Genomic DNA, 19,401 nt, shown 5'->3' with positions numbered 1-19,401 from the left:
TCCGTACTTTTCACTTTGTATCACATAAAATGTGGCAAGAAAAAATAACTAGAATACAGGAGGCAGCTCCAAGTTAACCGAGGCAATCAGCTCTCTCTCCAAGTATCATTATTCTCTTATCCTGAAATACGGAGAGAAATATGTTGCCTGTCATTTTTATTTTAAGGGTTAAAGAACATCCTGTCATTCCTTCAGAAGACATTATGCTCCTAAGAATAAATGTCATGAAAAGACTATGAATAAGCAAGCAGTGCACGTAGAAGAATCATATCAATTCTGTACAGGACAACAGCCTCCCCACGCTCTTCAGCAAGTGTTAAGACTGCAGAGAGGGAGCAGTGAAAGCTCACTAAATGAAACAAATGGCAGCACAGAACATGAGCTTGGATAAGATCTTATAAATAATTGAACTTACAGCTGTTAGAATAAATAAACATAGCGCATTTCATATGCAGTATCGCTGCTTTTTTTTTTTTTTTTTTAATATGGTGCATGTTTGTTTCCTTCCTAACGGGCAAAATTAAGTTATCGGGGGCATATGTGCCAGTTTTTGTGCAATTGTTTAATTGTGTTGTTAAACCACAACAAAGAGGAATGTGCCACTGAATAATAAAACTCAAATAGGAAATGTAAACTAGGACGTGTGGCTTTAAGAACTCGGAGATGCTTTTGAACTAAGTCATCTTACACATTGGTTTTCTATAGTGTAGGGTGCTTTGGGTTGGCCTCTGTTTGCTCGCTGCTTTTTTTTTTTTTTTTTAAATATGGTGCATGTTTGTTTCCTTCCTAACGGGCAAAATTAAGTTATCGGGGGCATATGTGCCAGTTTTTGTGCAATTGTTTAATTGTGTTGTTAAACCACAACAAAGAGGAATGTGCCACTGAATAATAAAACTCAAATAGGAAATGTAAACTAGGACGTGTGGCTTTAAGAACTCGGAGATGCTTTTGAACTAAGTCATCTTACAGTCATCAACTTCAGAGTAAACAAAGTTTAGCTGCAACCTGAGTTAACTCAGTTCAAGGTCACCATTTTTGGAGCAGGAGGCAGAAAAGGATCTCCTGGGTCATCAGGCCTACTCCCATGCTATTGCAGGCAACTGTGTCATACAATCCTGTGCAAGAACATTTCATGTTCCAGCTTAAAACTGGTAAAGTTTCCTGCCTCCACTGCTCCTCCTGGAAGCCTGCTCCAGAATCATTCTTCTTATGGCTTGAATGCTGTCTCTGATTTGCAACCTAAATTTAATTCATGAACAGCTACAGCTAAATTGTTTTGCACCAACAATTTTTCTGTTTAAGCAGCTCTTCCTCCTTGCGCTCACCCCCATCCACACATTTTTAGAAAGCGGTTGTACCTCTGGGTCTTCATTTTGCAAGCCTGTAAACAAGTATTTCCAAAGCAATTGGTCTGCATGTTGTCACCCATCTCGTTAAAATCTGGCAAATAGCGGAAGATTTTAAAAGGTTGGCAGTCCAAAGTCTAAACTCTGCTTAATGTCACAGAACCAGAGAGCAAAGCCTACAGCTGACATGCCCAACAGCTGAAAAGCAAGGTTTAAAAGGTAAATCAGCTTTTTTGGTCCTTTCTAATTCTGGCCTGTCTACTAAAAACAATTCTATGGTCAGTGCTAGTTCAGATAGTGATTTGATGTCTCCAGGGACCTGCCTGCAAAGAAATAGACTGGAATAATTTCACATCAGCCACTGAACCTTCATTAAGTGACAATGACGTATACCTGCAGGGTTGTGGGGCTGAAAGGTGGCTCCTGCTTGAGCCATCAACCTCCTGCTCTGCTACAGACTCAGGGCTTGGAAAACAGCCGTGCAGGGGGTTGTCTGGCACAGAGCAGACAGAAGAGTAACTTGACATGTAGTGCATCACCGTTTCCCTCTGGATAAGTTAACTGCCCTTATCAGTAGCCTTACAGTCAAAAACATTTCTTCTCATGACAATAGATTTTAAATACACTGTAACTGGGCTTTGACTTCCTTCCAGTCTGTCATGACTGCCTTCTGGTTTTTTGTATTTGATGACTGAGATCATGGTGACAGTAGTTGTGCCCCATGTATCATTCACGTCTGCTAAAGAAACAAATGCCTTTGTGCCACACCCATATGCCCAAGCAGCTCACATGTACATTTTAAAACTTCTGAAAGAAAAATAAAACTTCTAGAATATTTTAAATAAAATCTTATATTCGTCTTAGCAGGAGACACAAGGCACAGCGTTTGAGAGCAGCAGAAGCTGAGATTTCTGCTCAGATTTATCTGTGATATGTATGCTAACACCTCATAGATGGAAGCGCTTTACAAACAAGCTGATGTACATCCTATACAAGGGAACTCACTGGACACAGCTCTCAGGCTGCCAGCTCCAGAGGGAAAGCTGTACATGATTTAACAGCATACTGCAACCTGGGACCGTTCAGGACACTTAACTGAGACTCATACAGGAATTTGGGCAGGGAGCTTGTAACTACCGAAATTGGGATTTATTTACAGTTAAGGGGTAATTAATTCAATGACACCAGATTTACCTTTTTGCAAAAGGGGAATCTTTCAGACAATCTGCAATGGCTGCACCTCGCCAAGAGGATGCTAGTTTTATACTTCAGCTGGAAGAAATAGAAGATTCATTGAGTTCAAGCTGTTGTGGGACTACTTGTAAGAGCTGTGCAGCTGGGGTGCTCTGCGTACTTCACTTAACTCTCTGTATGTATCACTTACACCTCTGATATGAGGCCACTTGTGCCTCTGCAGAACAATTGCTGTAAATAAACAGACCCAATTCCAGAAGTCCTAATTATGTATAACAATGGATCCATTCAGCTGACCGCTGGATTGAGGGACACAAACACTACATTGCATTTACTACAGTGAACGGCTTTCTATAAATATGATCAATTAGATCATCTAAACAACATCCAGCAGCTTCTCTTGCATGATTTTGTATAACAAAGACTACAAAGACTGTCTTCACCTCTGTCACACACTCCCAAACAGTGAAGTAGTAAATAAGAGGAAGTCGCATTAAGTAGAAATACTAATTAGAGATTGACTAGTATCACAAAGTTCAAATTCAGATTACAAACATTTCACAAAAATGAGGGTAGAGAGAAGATTCTGATGCACCTCTGACATATAAACCAGATACTTTAATGCTACAGACCACCTTATACCATCCCAGACACATCCCGAGATTCCTAGTTGCGTAAGGCAGAAGAATTGCACAGGCATTAATGAGTGCTCACTGTGGCAACCACACCAAACATTAATTTTTAGTTATGACCTCTGCTAGCACTAGCTGTTTTGAAGCTCTGCACAAACACCTACTAAGCAACATCTAACACTTTTCAAGATATACAGGTGATATTCCTACTTTACGCAGAGATGGAAGATTCAGGCCTCTATTCCACGCAACATCTGAAATCAGCTGAGCTGGCACAGTGTAACAAGGTGCATGTATCAGTCTTACAGGTTGCTTTTTATATTTTCAGAATAAGCAAAATGAGTTTGAGAGTTGGTCTCATTTACACACAACTGCAATGACCTCCAGGGAACCACACAAAGCTAAGTCGAGCCAACACATATGGGGAGCCAGGCATACAACACTTCCAACACACCTTTGACAAGCCTGGGGGTGCAAGTTGAAATTAGACAGGGTCATTCTCCTTAGCCTTTGCCAACCTGGAAGCATTGCTACACTAGAAAAATTGCCAGGGAACTGATTCATCCACCTGAATATCAGGCACAAAAAGGTCCCAGCAAAACTCAGAAGGCTGGTCACTGTCACGCATCCAAGGCTAGACAGCAAAACTGTGCCTGCCAGGGAATTCAGGCTGGAGTGCTGGCTTGCTAGCCTTGTTGGACTGTGCTGCCACTAAAGTCACCTACACACTGGAATGAAGAACAGAGTGACCGCTCCTCTACTCGGTATCGAAAATGCTCTGAGAAAACCAAACTGCTGGGTTAAGCAGCAGTCTGACATTCAAAGTGTCTCCAGAAATAGCAGAAAGTCACATTCCAGAAGCCAGTCCTCATTTCAATTCCCTCTGATTCCTCCAGCCTCAGGTGACCAAATTCACATGTTACTGAGAACTCCACACCCATTCTCATCACTTTAATTTTAGCAACAGCCTGAGAATCAGCATTCAGGAATTGTTTTCAATCCCTCCTTCCCATAAAAACAGTCAGGAGAAAGATCCAGTCATTAGGGTAAGGAGGCAAGGACCTGCCCATCTTCCTTACTGAGAACACAAACCCGTGTAATGACTACCTTGGTATCTCCTCTCTTTTCAAGCAGCAACTAGAAATACACATCCAAATGAAAGAAGCAATCTGAAAAATCAGCGTGTACTGCCCCAACAGACCTACCCACTCAGTGCACATTAGCATAAGCCACTGCCATGTAAAGTCCTGGGAGTTCAGCTCACAGCAGCTCTAGGAGGTCTAGCTTTGACTAACTGTGACTAAAAGACATACTGGTGTCCTTACCTTGATTCAGGCTTTTCAGTTAATGGTGCCATTTTCTTAGTCCCTTGATTTCACTCCATAAGAGGCACGAAAGAGTTAAGGAAACCTTTCACTGTGTTGCCCAGTCACTTGGCTGCTGAGGTGTAACAAGAAATTTGTGGAGGCATCTCTCTCTGGCACCCTTAAATACTTTGCTCCTCCTACTGCTGTGCTTTAATTAGACAGCTGGTTCTTAGTCACCCCATCCTGTCACTAGGCTTGCTCACCATCAGCCACCCTCACCCAGCCTGCCTGTCACTCCCCTGCCACTGTCATCACGAAAGACACTGACTCTTCCTGCAGCTCTGGAGCTGGGGAAAGGAAAGAGAGAAAGTTTGGAGGTGACACTCCATGGTAGCACGGGTATGGGATGCATTTCAGAAGGGAAGTGACAGGCAGACCTTGAAGAAATATTGAAGTACAGGGAAAGTACTTGAAAAAGCACTCTTTCTTTGTTTTGTTTTGTTTTTTAAACCAGGCAGCATCTGCTTGTCAAGGAAGGAATATTTTCATTAGCACTGGACGTGGCAGATCTTATTTCAATGGCTAGGAGCTGAAGGGGCAGCTAAAGTTTCTGCACTTGGCAGCTGAGATTTGTAGCATAAATACCTGACACGACACAAAGTCAAACTAACTGCTTGCATGGCTATTACATATTATATGCCCACGCCATGGGCATCATAACAGGCGTCAAGGGAGCTTTTAAGCCACAAGCTGTACTAGGGTGTCCCTAGAGTGGAGCGTCCCCACTACAGTGCAGCTTGGCTCCCCTTTAGACAATCCAAGACCCGCGCTGGAGTGGAGGTGGTGCCAGCTTTTAGGAGGGTGAGGGTATACTCACAAATCCCCAGGTCTGGGCAGCCTGTTGGTAAGGAAGGTGACTAGCAGCACAGGATCACCCTTCCTTCCACGGTGAATGTCTACAGAACAAACGACTGGGGCCAAGACTTCCTGAAATCAGACCTTGAAGGTTGGTTCATGCAAGACCAAGGGGTAGCTTAATAGTGGAAATAATTTGAAGGAGACCCTCAAGGCTCTTGATACTGTCCTTTGTCACCAGACCACAGCAACTAGTGCACCAAGCACTGCTGGCTTTCGTGACTGACACTCCAGAGTCTCTCTGTCTGCAGCCTGTCTCTGGATTTTGATTCCTCAAATATGCATGTACAGGCATTGATCTGCTGCCAAACTCACAGATTGAAAAAACGTACTGAAAATTATTGCAAGGCAAGCATCTCAGCATTCAAACAAGACCTAGAAAGCAACACAGATGGCAAGAGTTGCTGATTGCAGAAGGGCGTAGAGCAAAGGTTACTGTGTGGGTCAATGCTTACTCTAACTTCAGATTCTTTCAGTAAAATGTTAGTGAAGGACACAGAACAAAGGTCTCCAAATACCTACGCACGTAAACCCATACTGATGCACTGTGAAAATGCTGACTGAGGTTCTGTCAGCAACACAAGCTCTCCTTTTTCCTCCCCAATACACCTTTTAGCATCCCAATACTTACCTCCCACCAAATGAAGCATTTAATTGTTAGCCAATACAGGCACAATTCTGACTTGGTATATTGGCTAAGGGGCCAGAAGAGGTTGGAAAATGCTGCTCTATCTTACTTCACTTAAGACCAACCCCATACCTCAGTGTGAACGTGCCAGTGGTAGTTCTAATTACAGTAAACAAAGGGCCCCCAAGCCCGTATTTACTACCACATCCCAAAAGACTAATGATGGGGAGCTTGTACCTGGGGTTTTCGTTTCATTTACCCCAGCAGATATCACAGTCTATTTCCAAAATTCAGGTCTGGATCTAGGTTTAGACTCCAGCCCCTTTAAAAGTCAGGTGTATTTGGTTTGGATGGAGGAGGAAGAGGGTTCTTTCAGACATATCAACAGTCAGAATAAAGGATGATGGAAAACAGTATGTTTAGAATGGTCAGACCCTACTGTCCTCTATGCAAAAAACCCCCCAAAAAACTAAAAAAAACATGTTGTTCTCAAAAGCAAAGCAGGAAAGCCAACAAAAAAGCCCACAACATTGTCCAAAGTAAGCTGTGCAGCCATTACCAGCTCCAATATCTTGAAACATACTTGTTTATCCAACAGTACACAACAGGAGACCTCCCTCACCACCCAAAGATAACCTCCTTGATCTCCTTCAAGTCTGTTGTGGAGCCTGGACCACATGAGAGTGTGTCAGTTGGAAGCCCTGCTTGCTGCGTAGCAGGGGTTTATAAACAAGCCTCTGATAGTTTGTCTTCTGGTAATAAAAATGACCGTGATTAAAATGTTGAAAGAGTAGAAACCATACTGTAAAAATAACAGCTAGTGAACAAAAGAATGGCACCTAGGGAGAGGCAAAGTAGGGAAGGATCCAGGGGCTGGCTCAGGTCCAAACTTAGATAGGAAAGTTCAGCTCAAGGATTGGGTCTCAAATACTTCTGGTCTTTGCAGGAACCAGCTTAGACAACCTTCAAACAGCTTGGCGAGGAAGGAGGAGTTTCTGCTACAGACAACCACTTGGATGGAAAACTGAATTTTCACAGAATTTGCTATTCCACTTGGGTGGAGAACTGGGAAGCAAGCTTTGCATGGCTGCACGGCCACATAGCTTGGTTGTTTCCAAAGTCAACCTTGAGTGCAGGATAAAAAGCTTTATGAAGCGTTGCTGTTTTGCAATCAACCCACAGTAATAGTGTACTATCCATTGCAATTTTCCTGGAACCTAGTGCTGCACAATCACTGCTGTATTTTTCCCCCATAATAGCCATGTCTTTGCGAAAGACATCACCGTAACAGCTGAAGGAAATAGCAAAAGGGACAAAACAATTTACACAACAAAGGAAGTCTTCAGCATAACAGGGGCAGATGCCAGTTCTAGGATGTTCTGGACCACTGCTCTAGTAGCCACTGGACAAGCCTACCCTCATCATGTCTGTTTTGCTACCAAAGTCATAAACAAATCCTTTCACTGGAGGGAGTGGGTTATTCCAGTTATAAGCTACCCTGGAAAGTCTGCTGCACAAACCATACAGGTTTTGTGTTTTGATAAATGTCACACAGCCGTACTAGTTCTTTTATACCACCCCAATATGCCACAGGGCTGGGCTTTCCAGCCACCAGAAGAGGTCAAAGAGGTGCTGTGACATGCAGTTTAGAAAAGGAGGTACTTCTGATAGATCCAGGAGATGCTATGCAAAAGTGATTGAGCTTACGTGGTTCTGCAGATGGAGGACAAAGGCAAGCAAACTTACACCATGCTCGTGCTTTTAGTTCACTTCCCTCTGAGTTCTGGGGTTTGAACTGCAAGACAAAACTCAGCCAAAATAACACACTGCTGCTAGAGTTCCACCCAGTACTGTGAATGAGCACAGACTCATTCACCCAGCATCCTTGTCCTGCTGGGCTGGAGCTTCTGCTTTGTTACAAGAAGAGCCACCCAGGTTCTGGTTAGGATAGTTTTACAGTACCCTCCCTGTTACCAGAGACGAGCCCTAGCTTGCCCCAAAGCCTCCCAACACCCAGATCCCCTTGGATGCCTCAGACCCGAGCCTGAACTCTGCAGCTCAGCCCTCCCCAGCTGAAAGCTACGGGAACCAATGTCACCACAGAAAGCACATAACCTGCTAAGAGTACAGAGAGAACAGCACGGGCTACAAGACAAACTGCTAGAAAATTTTTTTCAAACAGCTGAGAAAAGCAAATGCATAATTTGGCTTCCTTGCTGAAGACTGAAGAACTGTCCTAGTATCCCTTCTAGCTGTTGGAGATAAGGGATATACTGTAGGCTGGTGATCCCTCATTTAAAACAGAAAAAAATACTAGCTGGTAGGATCACAGTTTACCAGGATTTGGGATCTACAGCATCTTAAGGGAGACTTCTGTGGGAGGCATGGCTCCCGCTGCTGTCTTCTACTGACTGGAGAACTCAGCAGGAGCTGGAAAGCACTGCCTCACACCAACACAAGCTGGGAGCGATCAGCTGTTTAGCAGTCACCTGAGTAGCAGTTTCTCCCAGCTCCCACTGACCTATTTAAACTCTGATGCATAAAAGAAAGCACAACCTCGCCCATCTACCTTGAACAGCTGCTGACCCTGGTCCAAGCAATTTTATGGAATTCAGGACCTGCTAAATACAACACTGCAGGGAAAAAACTTAGGGCTCAACTATGCTTACCCAAGTCCTAAGGAAATTAGTGGCAGTTACAGCATGCAATCAACAAAACATGCATCCTCACCTGCACGTAAGCATCTCCAGCCCTTTGTACCCTGTACCGCCACTTACACTCAGGCAAAATGGAAGCAAAACTTGCGTGCTGTGGTGTATGTGCCCGCATGGGACACAAGGATTAGGCTCAGCGATCACTGGATTGTGTGTGGCGGGAGAACCCAGGCTCTGTTCCTCTACTACAGAAGACCATCAATGGCATGTCATATAACAAGTTTAGTTTAGGCCAGAGCCATCCTTACTGATCCAACCAGCACCCCATTCAATGAAAGGCACCGCTGGCTGTGAAAGTAACAGAATACAGCCCCATCAATATTAAAAGCTTTTGTAATGGCACTAGCTGTTTACCAGTGCTCTTAACCTTTGCGCTGTAGAGCTTAAATTAACCTTAAGGTACTGTCAGGACAAAATCATCTCCTATACGACACACAAGGAAGCTGATTTTTGTAAAATTCTCTCATTTTTCTTCAGACTCAAAATACTCTGATATTTAGCATAATCTCTGGGCCAGCACCTGAGCTTACTGCCTCTTCCAATGACAGTGATTTGGTAGGTTGCAAGGGTAAAAAAGGAGAGATAGGAGTGCAGTAAAGAAGGGAACTAGCAGAACTAGCAGAAGCAGCAAAGAAAACGCAGACTGTGCTCTCTCTCCATCTCAGTATTTTCCTGCAATGCTTTTCCCTACCCCCTAACTGCTAAAGACAAGTGAATATCAAATCAGGCTACCCACAGCTGATCCTCTGTTCTCCAGGAACAGAACTACAGAGCCAAAAGAAGCAACATGTCTTCCAGTAGACAAGCCTGGGCATTCATGGAAATTAAGTCCCAGCAGTTCTGCCCAATGTACTTGCTGTGTGTGTCATTAATAAGTAGAGATACAGCCCAAAACACCGGGCTGAGGAGAAATTTGGATTTGCCTCTAGCTCGGCCAGCTGGCTGGAATTATTAACCAATTATATTTGTAACTATGAAAGCTAACGAGAGGGTAATCATATCTCACCATTCACAGTCAAAAGTCAATGCCTTTTGGAGTTAATGAGGGTTTAAGTTCCCCTTTCTTGTTGATTCCTCTCCCTCAAACTGTGGCTGCCACAGAGTTTTGAAGGCCTCACTGACTTTAAATCTGTCCTCTAAGGGCAACAGTTGGATATAGGTGTATTAAGAGGAAACATACTTGAACCTCTTCAAGGAGACAAAGACAAAAGCTGATCTTCGCCCATCCCCTCCCACCACACCAACATTTCTTGTCAGAGCAAAGAAACAGCAACTGGATGACTAAGTAATGATAATGACTGCTGCTCAGTGCACTGCTGGGCTCTGATTAGATTCTTCTTGGCTTCTAACCAGATTAAAAAAAAACCCAAAAACCACTGGCCATTTAGAGAGGCAGGACTGGCCTATTAGCGTCAGTACAGGGCTCAGTCAAGATGCTCCTGGGTCATTGTCTCTATCCAGAAAGTCCAGACCCTTCACTGTGGTGACTTGGAATGAAGTAAACAAAGACGTTGCGCATCAGGCCATGAGCTGCTCCCACGACCCTTTGCGTCAGAAGTTCCTTAGCCCAAAAAACACAGATCAACAGGCCTCGGGGAACATCCACCTCCAGAGGCTCGGGGGCATTGAAGTTTTCACATCCTGTACTAACTGCCCTGTACTGAACAGGCAGGAGCTATGAATCTATGAGCAGATTGGGAAGACATTAAGGAAAACATTTGAAACACACTGTCCCTTCCAGCATCTCTGCCTCATCGACTCTCCATCTGTTCCCAAAAGTTCAATGGAAAAAATGAAAACTCCATCTTCCTGCTTTCTATAAACTCACTCTCACTGTTACTGCTCTGGTTTCTGGCACAGTGCTGCACCATTTAAACCTCTTTCATAGTCTAAGATGGGCAGAGCCAGTGTGGAGCTGGTGTGACCAGCTGGCTGGAGACAAAATGACATTCTGGGCAATGCCTTCCTCTAGAAGACATCCTGCTCTGTCCCCAGGGGAAGTAGCGAAAGGAAGACTCCTTGCACCTTACAGCAGCCTGTCTGAGTAACCTTCAGCATTCACTTTAAGCAATGTATTCGGGAACTGAATAAGGCAGCAGCTATTGACCAGCGGGCCCTGGGAAATCTGGCCATCAGTGAGAACAGCAACTCTTTAGCAACGTCTGCAACAGTTCTCTGCATGCTCTAAAGGCAGTTTTTCTCCTTTGCAGGAGAAAAAATTAGAGAGCCTTGGACCTACTCAGTAGCGTTTTCCACACTTTGCCTCCCCCACCTATGACAGCAAAAGATATAGCCAAGATTTCCCCACTGTGTTTTCATAGACTTACTTTGTTTCCTGGTGCACTGGCTAGATATTTCCCCCGCCCCCCATGCCTTTGGTCCAGCTTGTCAGGCCTGGAACTGTTTTGTCTCTGCCAAGTGCCAGATGCTTGGACTAAAGGTCTGAAGTGAATAGTTGATCTGCAGCACGCATTACAGGTCACATTAAAAACCAACACAATGCCTTAATTAGATCTTAAAAAACAACAAATGCAAAATAGCATGGTATACAAGCACTTCCCTGTGTTCCTGTGAGCCTACAACTAAAGGAAAAGAGTCATCAGACTACAGAAAAGCCAGTATTTTCTCTCATATAAAAAGGTAACGTAAAAAGAGCCATTTAGAGCTCCACCTAACCTGGAATGGGGCGAAAGAGTAAGCCATTCTCCTCCAAACTCCTATGTGGGCTATCCAGGCCCTGGTACTCAATGCTATGCACTCCTTGAAGCACAGACGTGCCATGCCTTGATGTCACTTGACAGCCAGTAGGATTGAGCAGGCATCAGGGATAAGGGAAGAAGGAAAGGAGATGTCACCACTTGATTGATGACATACGTCAGCCACAGCACAAGCATGAAGCACTGCGACTCCCAGGCATGTCTCTCAGAATCAAGGCTTCTTGGAGATGCTCTTTTTTCCAGATCAATGCCTGACTGCGTCTTTCTGGCTGGAGGACAACTAAGTACTGCATTCCCTTCCCTCTAAAACAGCCAAACTGAGGGGAGGGAACTTCTCTCCCTTTTGCAGCCAAAGCACATGATCATATTCAGCCCTGCTGTAAAACGGCCCATCTCTAGAAGAGACCAAGTAATTGTGCCAGTTCAACAGTGGGGTCCATGAGATTTTGCTTATAAGGTAGCAGGAGGAGAATGACATAAAACTTGGCTTGATACACCCCAAAAGCTTCTCCAGCTTCCTCTCCAACAGCCTGGACTTTCATTCCTCAGAGAGGACTAGTTCATAAAAGACACAGCGCAGTCAGGCTGACAAAAGCCTCTGCATGTTCAGCATGCAAGAGACTGATGCAGCCTTACTGGAAGGGCTCTGTATCACTGAAGGAGAGAGATATAAGCAACCCTTGAGAATCACAACGTCAGTATGGATGTGACTGTCATGGAGACAAACATCAGGTACAGTGTTATATGGGAAAGGAGTTGAGATGATCATATGGAGCTGAAATTTGAGACCACTAGAGCACCCATGCAGACGAGAGGGAAGGGGAGAGACAGGAAAGACTGCTCCCCTGATGCTTTCAGCCTTTTTAGAAACAAAGAAAGAAGTAGCCCAAAAGAGTTGTATTTGCCATTTCTGGGATGCCAGAGATTCAGTCTTCTGTAACAGCTGCTTTGACACTTGCCTTCTTGATCACAAATAGGCTCCATATCAGAGCCATTCTAAGGGGAAAAAATGGTCTCAAGAGCTTGACATGTGAGCCTCAGCCTTGATTGTGTCTAAGACTTCTGCTTCAAGGCAGAGTTCTCAAAGGCTGAGGCGCTTTTGCCTCAAACAAGTAAGAATATCAAACCTTATCTCAGAACTGTCAAGTCTCTTTCAATCCAGGACTTAATCTTAGACCAAAGGGTACCAAAGACCCCACACCATCTCCTCTAAAGAAAACAAATCAGCTTCACCAGTATTTGTAGCTGTCCTGTCTGCAGCTACCCTAAATCTAGCCCTGTAGCCCCTTGGGGATCTGACCTTATCTTATGTCATCAACTCCATAATTCCCCCCAAACCCTGATCCCACTCCATCAGCTCCTGTCTGCTCTAAACCTACACCAAGTCAAGTCACACAACCCAACACCCACTCAAACCTAACCCAATGGCCTCTTACAGATGAGGCAACGAATCCAGCTCACTATTGCCATGCAGGCAAGCACCAGTGCTAAACCTGGATTTGTAGTCTATTCAAGGACAACTGCTAAACTTTGGTCTTTATCCTAAAACCTAACCCTCACTCCAATTCCAAAATCCCACTACCTCCATATGTTTCTGACCTAGACTGAGGCACAAAATATTTACTGGCACCAGCATCAAAATAAACAGAAAAGGATGGCACAAATGCAGATAATAAACAAGAAACACATCTGATGGCAGCAAAGGTGAATTTAATCCTTGCTGGGACTGCTATCTAATGCATCCATGATTCACCACAAAAATAGCACTTGGAGCTTGATCCTCTTTCAAGAACTGGAGCTTTTGACTGGCTCACCTACCAAAAACACCCATACAATACAGTGGTGCTCTCACCAACGCGTAGCTTTCTGCTGCACAACCCAGGTACTTGATCCTCTTTCAAGAACTGGAGCTTTTCACTGGCTCACCTACCAAAAAAACCCATATAATACAGTGGTGCTCTCACCAACGTGTAGCTTTCTGCTGCACAACCCAGGTTGGCTGCTACTAGGAAGAAAAACTGCTTCACTGGAAGTGATAGACACGATTTTGGTGCCCCAAGTCAGGATGAGGTCTCCCAGTGACGTGCTCCTTCCCCTCCCCTTCAGGGTACTCACGCCAGTCAGCTGGCTGAAGTCTTCAGGCCCAGCTTAGAAGGACAGGATCCTCTGACAGCAACTTCCACTCTGTCTTCTCTTCACATGCAACTGCTACGTAACAGCACATACCTACAAAAGTCAAAGAGGAAGAAAATGCAATTAGTGCCACTAGTCCTGCTGTCCAACACAATTACCGAGAGGGCTGTACCAAAGCAATCAGCCATTCACAGAAATAATATTACTTTTAGATGAAGCAATTCCTTCTGCTTACCATGCAGGAAGCATAGTTAGTATAAACAGCAGGCTGACCAGATCCACATCCTAGCATCCCCTATGTGAGAACCGATATTTACGGTTGTCTCCAGGGAAGGCTGAAACCACATCCGTTTTCCTGTCTTTCTGCTAGAGATTCCCTCCCCAAAGCAGCAAGGAGAGCTGAATAGCACAAACACTCACACCTCCCTACAACCTACAGCCTGGTTACTAATGTAAATCACTGCTGATTTCAGCTTAATTTAGTATACTGGTTTGCAAAATGCAGAAAAAGAGAAGTGAATACACATCTTATGCAGCTATCCCCGATGCATAAATAGGCTTGTCCGATACAGAGCCTGGGCTGGGAGCTAGCGGTAACAACAGCCATGAAATGTAACTCCCCACTGCCAGGAATAAAAACCCTCAGAAGGAAAGGCAGGTAGTAGACACATACTAAGAAACATACATCAGGTTGTCTTTGGACAAATTCCTTGGTTAGGGTACACAGCTAGACAGACAGCCACAGAGGCAGAATTCACAGAGGACAACTTATTTTTTTGCATGCATTGACGGTTACTAAATGTGACTATTTAACTCCAGTCCAATATTAAGTCTAAATGGTTAGATTTGACATTGATTTGATAGATGGCTGTGCAGCTTTATTGTTTCACTCAATAACATTAACAGCAGCCTGGCTTTAGTGAAATGTCTTTGCAGTTTGATTTATAACGTAAATATTGACACCACTCAACTTTAATCATGTCATTTATCAGGCTGAACTAGTCAGCCAGTCACCCTGAGCTTCTTCCGTACTGAGTGGAGAAAGGGGTTCTTCCAGAGGGCAACCCGGCCTCTCTCTACATTGCCTTCTTCATACTTCCCTGTATTCAACAACTTTAAAAAAACCTTGAGGAGACCAACTAGCAAACTTACATGCCTACGCTGTATAACCGAACAAATCCTCGTGCACGTTTTATTCAAGCTCTGAGGGGAGTGGAGTCACGTTTCTTTCAACAAACAGTGCAAGACCAGAACCTCCAAGGGCCTGGTACAACCAGCCTGTCAGCCAATAAGCCTCACCAGTTAGATGTCCTCATGACAGTGCAGGTGGGGCATAAACGACATGGAGAAAATAGAAGGTGATGCTCAGAGGTAAAAACTCTCATAGAGTATCAGGGACCCTGCCTGGGAGCCATCTCAGAACATGCTCACAGAGTTCCAATAATATGATGTTTTTACAAGCCTCAAGACTTCTTTCAAGACCCGCTAATATCCCAAACAATGAGCCTAGAAGAACCAGGCTAGTTTTTCAATAAAACTAGAATAGTCCTAGGAAAACACAAGTTGAAACAAGTTAGAGTTTTCTGTCCAGGACAGTCTAGTAGTTTCTTCATCTCCAACAAGTAGAAAGGGATCAATGCAAGGACACACGTTTGAAAGGCTTATTGCTAGTACTGGGAAGAAAATTTCCTATGAAGTTGTCCAGAGTATGCACCATGAGAGAGTTAATATTCCAGTGGCAAGGTCAAGCCTTGGTTTTGCTGCAACACAAGAAGCTGCCCTGGTTGGCATTAACTACAGTTTGTTTGCTTTCCCAACCTGCCCTGTCCTTGTGAGTTGGCAAAAGGCTGAAGCTGGCTGGAATCCCAGCTACCAAAAGCTGCCTAAAGCAGAGAACTCCTTACTCGTCACAAGGACTAAGAGCTAGGTTGAGAGGGGGAGGAGAGAGTAAATGGCACGAAAAGCAACTGATAGAAACTCCTCTGGTGCTGAGAGTTGTTACAACTAAGGCTCTAACCTGGCACATAGCCAGGGAGGGCAGCAAGACAGGGGAATACGGATGCAGGTTATGGCTGGTCTGTGCCCCAATCTAGAAGGGAGAGCTAAACATTCCAAATTTCCCCTTGGAAATATGCCCCACATTAGCTCCTGGAGGACCACAACAAGCTATTTCTGGTGAAAAATCAACGCAGGATTCACAGAAGGATTCAGTTTGGACAAACTTTACGCCCACTGCTGTTAGTGACAAAACTTCCTTCTTGTCAGTGGCAGCAAAATTAGGGCAGCTGACAGTGTCAGAAACGAAGGACACTGCCAAAAAGTTTTCAACATTTTTTAATTTTAATTTTGTTAGACTTCAGCTGTGCTCTAGCTTTATCTGCTGTTAAGAGTTTGATTTCCACTGTAACAGAAAAGCCTGCTGAAACAGTTTCCACTAAATAATGCAAAAGGTACTTGGAACTCTTACTGCACAAGCAGCGGGCACACCAGGACCTCAACAGTGACTGAACTGCTCAGCCAGCTACAAAAAGCAGCATAGAACCGCATCAGTGCTCCCACCGGGAAACTTTGAATGAATGCGGCAATGTAACAGGTGAGTGCTGAAATCAAGCAAACTGAGGAGAAACCAAAAACCCACCACAAAACCAAAAAAAAAAATCACCACACTGCTGGTAAAGAAGTTTCCTGCAGGGTTGGGGTTTTTTTTGTTTATTTGGGTTTTTTTAAGTAGGGGTTTCCCTAACTCTAAACACTCCCTGGGTTTAGAGTGTTCAGATCCGCAGTCAAATAAATCTCTGTGGTTTAGGGAAAACTGCAGTTTGTGTAGTTCACAAGCTACAGCCTCAGTCTGTCCTGGTACCCAAACCTGCCGTAAGGGGCTTTTCAGAGTGGCATGGGAAGGGAACAGCAGGAACAAGATGGGGATGAGCCTAAAGTACAAAAGTACCAAGGTCCACATTTTTACGGGTGTTCCTGGAGGCTGCTCTATTCATGCTGAGGCCTGATACAGTGGCTGACAATACTATGGTAGTGCAGAATGAAGCTATCCAGCTCCTTCTCCCTTTCTCAGATCAACAGCCAGTAACCTGGCACTTCTTAAAAGGGCTGGACGCAGGCCACACTCAAACTGCATCCCCATGGAGAAAGGAATGCTGCCAAAAGCAAAAAGGAGAGGTGAGAAACAGGAGAAAATTCCTTGTTGCAGGCAGTGGCCAGGCATGATCCAGCAAGACAAGTCTATGCGTACACTTGTGAGCCCTGGTAATGGCACCTAGTCACAACTAACCCACTGCAGACACGGACATCAGCTCAGCACGCTGCTATTCTTGCATTAATCTTCCACGCTTCACAGCTTGATCTCACACACAACCAAGCAGACAGCACAGCTTCCAGTATCCCCATAGGCAGCAACGGAAAACACTGTCCAAGTGATCTCACACCTGAACACGACAGGAGGGCAGCACACACACAGCCTTGAGCTCAAGAACTGGAGGTGCCAAGCAAAAGAAACGTAGGAGTTTCACATTGTTTTCAAGGTAAAAAGAGAAAGGGGCTGACCCTGCTTGACTTCATCATGTTGTTTGTACAGCACCCTGTGCTTTGGGCACTGAGCTGCAGAATCAAAGCAAGTACAATGGCAATGAAAACATAATCAAACACACCAGTGTGGGGCCAGCTTTGCAATGGAAAAGCAAAGGGGTTGGAAAGAAAAAAACCCAACAAATGGTACTCAGATCTAAAGGCCATTTAGAAAACAACAAATTTAAGCAGCTCTGTAAGACTAGGAGGATAAAAATATTATTATTTTGCCATTGTCCGCATAAGAACAGGCAGCCCCTTTTCCAAGGAGTTTAAATGGACAAGACAGATGAAGGGGAAACAGATGCGTGGATGAGAAGTGATTTGACCTGATCACATAACACCAGGATCAGTGCCAGGAACAAACTGTAGCTCCTGCTTTCCTAGCACAATGCTCTTTTCACTGGTCTATACTGCCTCTAAGGCTGGAAATCGACACCCATCTTTTGAAGGTGTTTCCATTGAAAACTGCTTGTCACCATCCCACCTGCTGGAGGTTACCACTTCCCGCAGTGCTGGTAGCAGAAGCATTCATGTGAGCACTCCATAATCCGCAGAAGGCAGAATCCACCAAGCTAAACTGAACAACCAGTGAAGATAAATTAAGCTCATCTATTTTCTTGATGCTGATCAGACAGTGCTCACATGCACTCTTCAGCTGGCAAAGCTACAAGTGAAGTCAACCATCAGTATCAGTACAGCAACAAGCAGCAGTGTGGAAGGGAGGACAAGGGTCCCAGTCTTCAACCTGAGCAACTGTTGCTAAGCTGGTCGCAGATATGGTTATGTTCTTCCACTCTGGAAGTCATAAGACTTGTGGTTCAGATAAGAAGAGCTATCAATGGATCTTTTAAAAATTTCTTATCTGAGACACTCCATCTTGTGAGTTCTAGCTTAGTAAGATGGCATGGTCTAATGCCATCCTCAGCTAGTGCAGCAAAGATCAGATTCTGGTAACATTTTTGCTAATTACAATCAATAATAATACTGAGAATCAGCCTGTTATTGATAAGCTATCTCTAATGTTATTGGCTTTTGGATAGTTTATTAGATTTTACCAAACTGTTTGTATGCGATCTATATGGACTGCTTAGGGACAGATGGACAGAGTTCAGCCTGTGTCTACAGACTGGAATGACTCACAGAACATTGCTTTGGGCCAACAGGAAGAGCGGAGACAACAGTGATGCTGTTGCTAATCTACATGCCAGGCCAAATCCTGCAAAAGCATGTGACTCCCAGTGAAGTCAACAAAAGAGGCACAAGTACATTCCAAGGTAGATCTTGATCTCTAAAAACTGGTTTAGATTTTCTCCAATATAAAAAAAGAACTCTTCTAACTGACAGACCTTTCACCTTAGCGAGCTTACGTAAACCAGTGGCTTTCCTCATCCACTGCTCAACAAACACAACCCATATAGTATGTGATCTCCAAATACAAATTCCTCACATGGACTACTCGGGTTCAACTCTGTTGAGAAAACACTGTCAGCACATAACAGATTAGCTCAAGCTGCCTTCTCAGAAGAAGCAACTCTTGGCTGCTGCTGAAATTCCTCTTTCAGGTTCGTTCAGCCCATGCCCGAAAGTCTGCTTTTACCTGCCCAAATGAGTCAGCAAAATCCATTTCACCTCTTCTCCAATGCAGTGCAGGCAACGCACTGCTTCACGGCACAGGCGGGGCACCCTGTCTGGCAGCAGCGCCAGCCTGGTGCAAAGCACCCCTCTTTGCTCGGGTGTGGCTGTCTTTCTGGTTGGGCATACCAGCAGGCAGCATACCAGCAGTGCTTTGCAGAGAGAAACTGCTCAGAAGCAGCTAATATACATATACCGGTAAGGAATACAATAATGCAGCCTTCCCCAAAAAAACACATAGGCATGCAGGAAGCTGAAGAGAATGGTCGGTGGCAGCTCTCAGTCTAACACAGAGTTTAAGAACACATCTGCACACAAAGGGAGAAGAGAAAGGGATTTCTACGGAGGAGGTATCCTGGTTTCTCAATTCTTCTGCATCTCCAGATCAAAGCTGAGGACAGGAATAAACAGAAAACAAACAAACACTGCAAAATAAAGGAACAAAGTCATGGTACATCTTCACAACAATCACAGAGAACCAAGCTTGTAGATCAACACTGATCCACTCTCAGATTTGGTCCTTAAGATGTAATTTCAGCAATGTGCAGTTGCTTACACCTACAATCCATTGGTTACCTCTTGAAAGGAGGGCAAAAAAAAA

General features: G+C 44.4%; 1 protein-coding gene across 10 annotated transcripts in view; it reads right to left on the bottom strand.

The window, feature by feature from the left end:
- SORBS1 (sorbin and SH3 domain containing 1) overlaps positions 1-19,401 on the bottom strand; it is a 145,753-nt gene that overhangs the window by 78,957 nt on the left and 47,395 nt on the right. For 7 of the 10 annotated variants that reach the window (XM_019471702.1, XM_009277673.1, XM_009277684.1 and 4 more), the window contains exon 1: positions 4,498-4,630. In XM_019471702.1, coding sequence (XP_019327247.1) covers positions 4,498-4,529 — 32 coding nt within the window. In that variant the 5' untranslated portion in view covers positions 4,530-4,630. Of the gene's footprint in view, positions 1-4,497; positions 4,631-13,568; positions 13,680-19,401 lie in introns of those variants that run through there. The other 3 variants (XM_009277676.2, XM_009277678.2, XM_009277679.2) reach the window with 1 other exon arrangement.

This window comes from Aptenodytes forsteri, unplaced genomic scaffold, assembly GCF_000699145.1.
Source record: "Aptenodytes forsteri isolate BGI_AS27 unplaced genomic scaffold, ASM69914v1 Scaffold15, whole genome shotgun sequence".
In the NCBI taxonomy this organism is placed as follows: Eukaryota; Metazoa; Chordata; class Aves; order Sphenisciformes; family Spheniscidae; genus Aptenodytes; species Aptenodytes forsteri.
The sequence above is the reverse complement of the archived record's forward strand: the minus strand, read 5'-3'. Positions and strand labels throughout refer to the sequence as shown.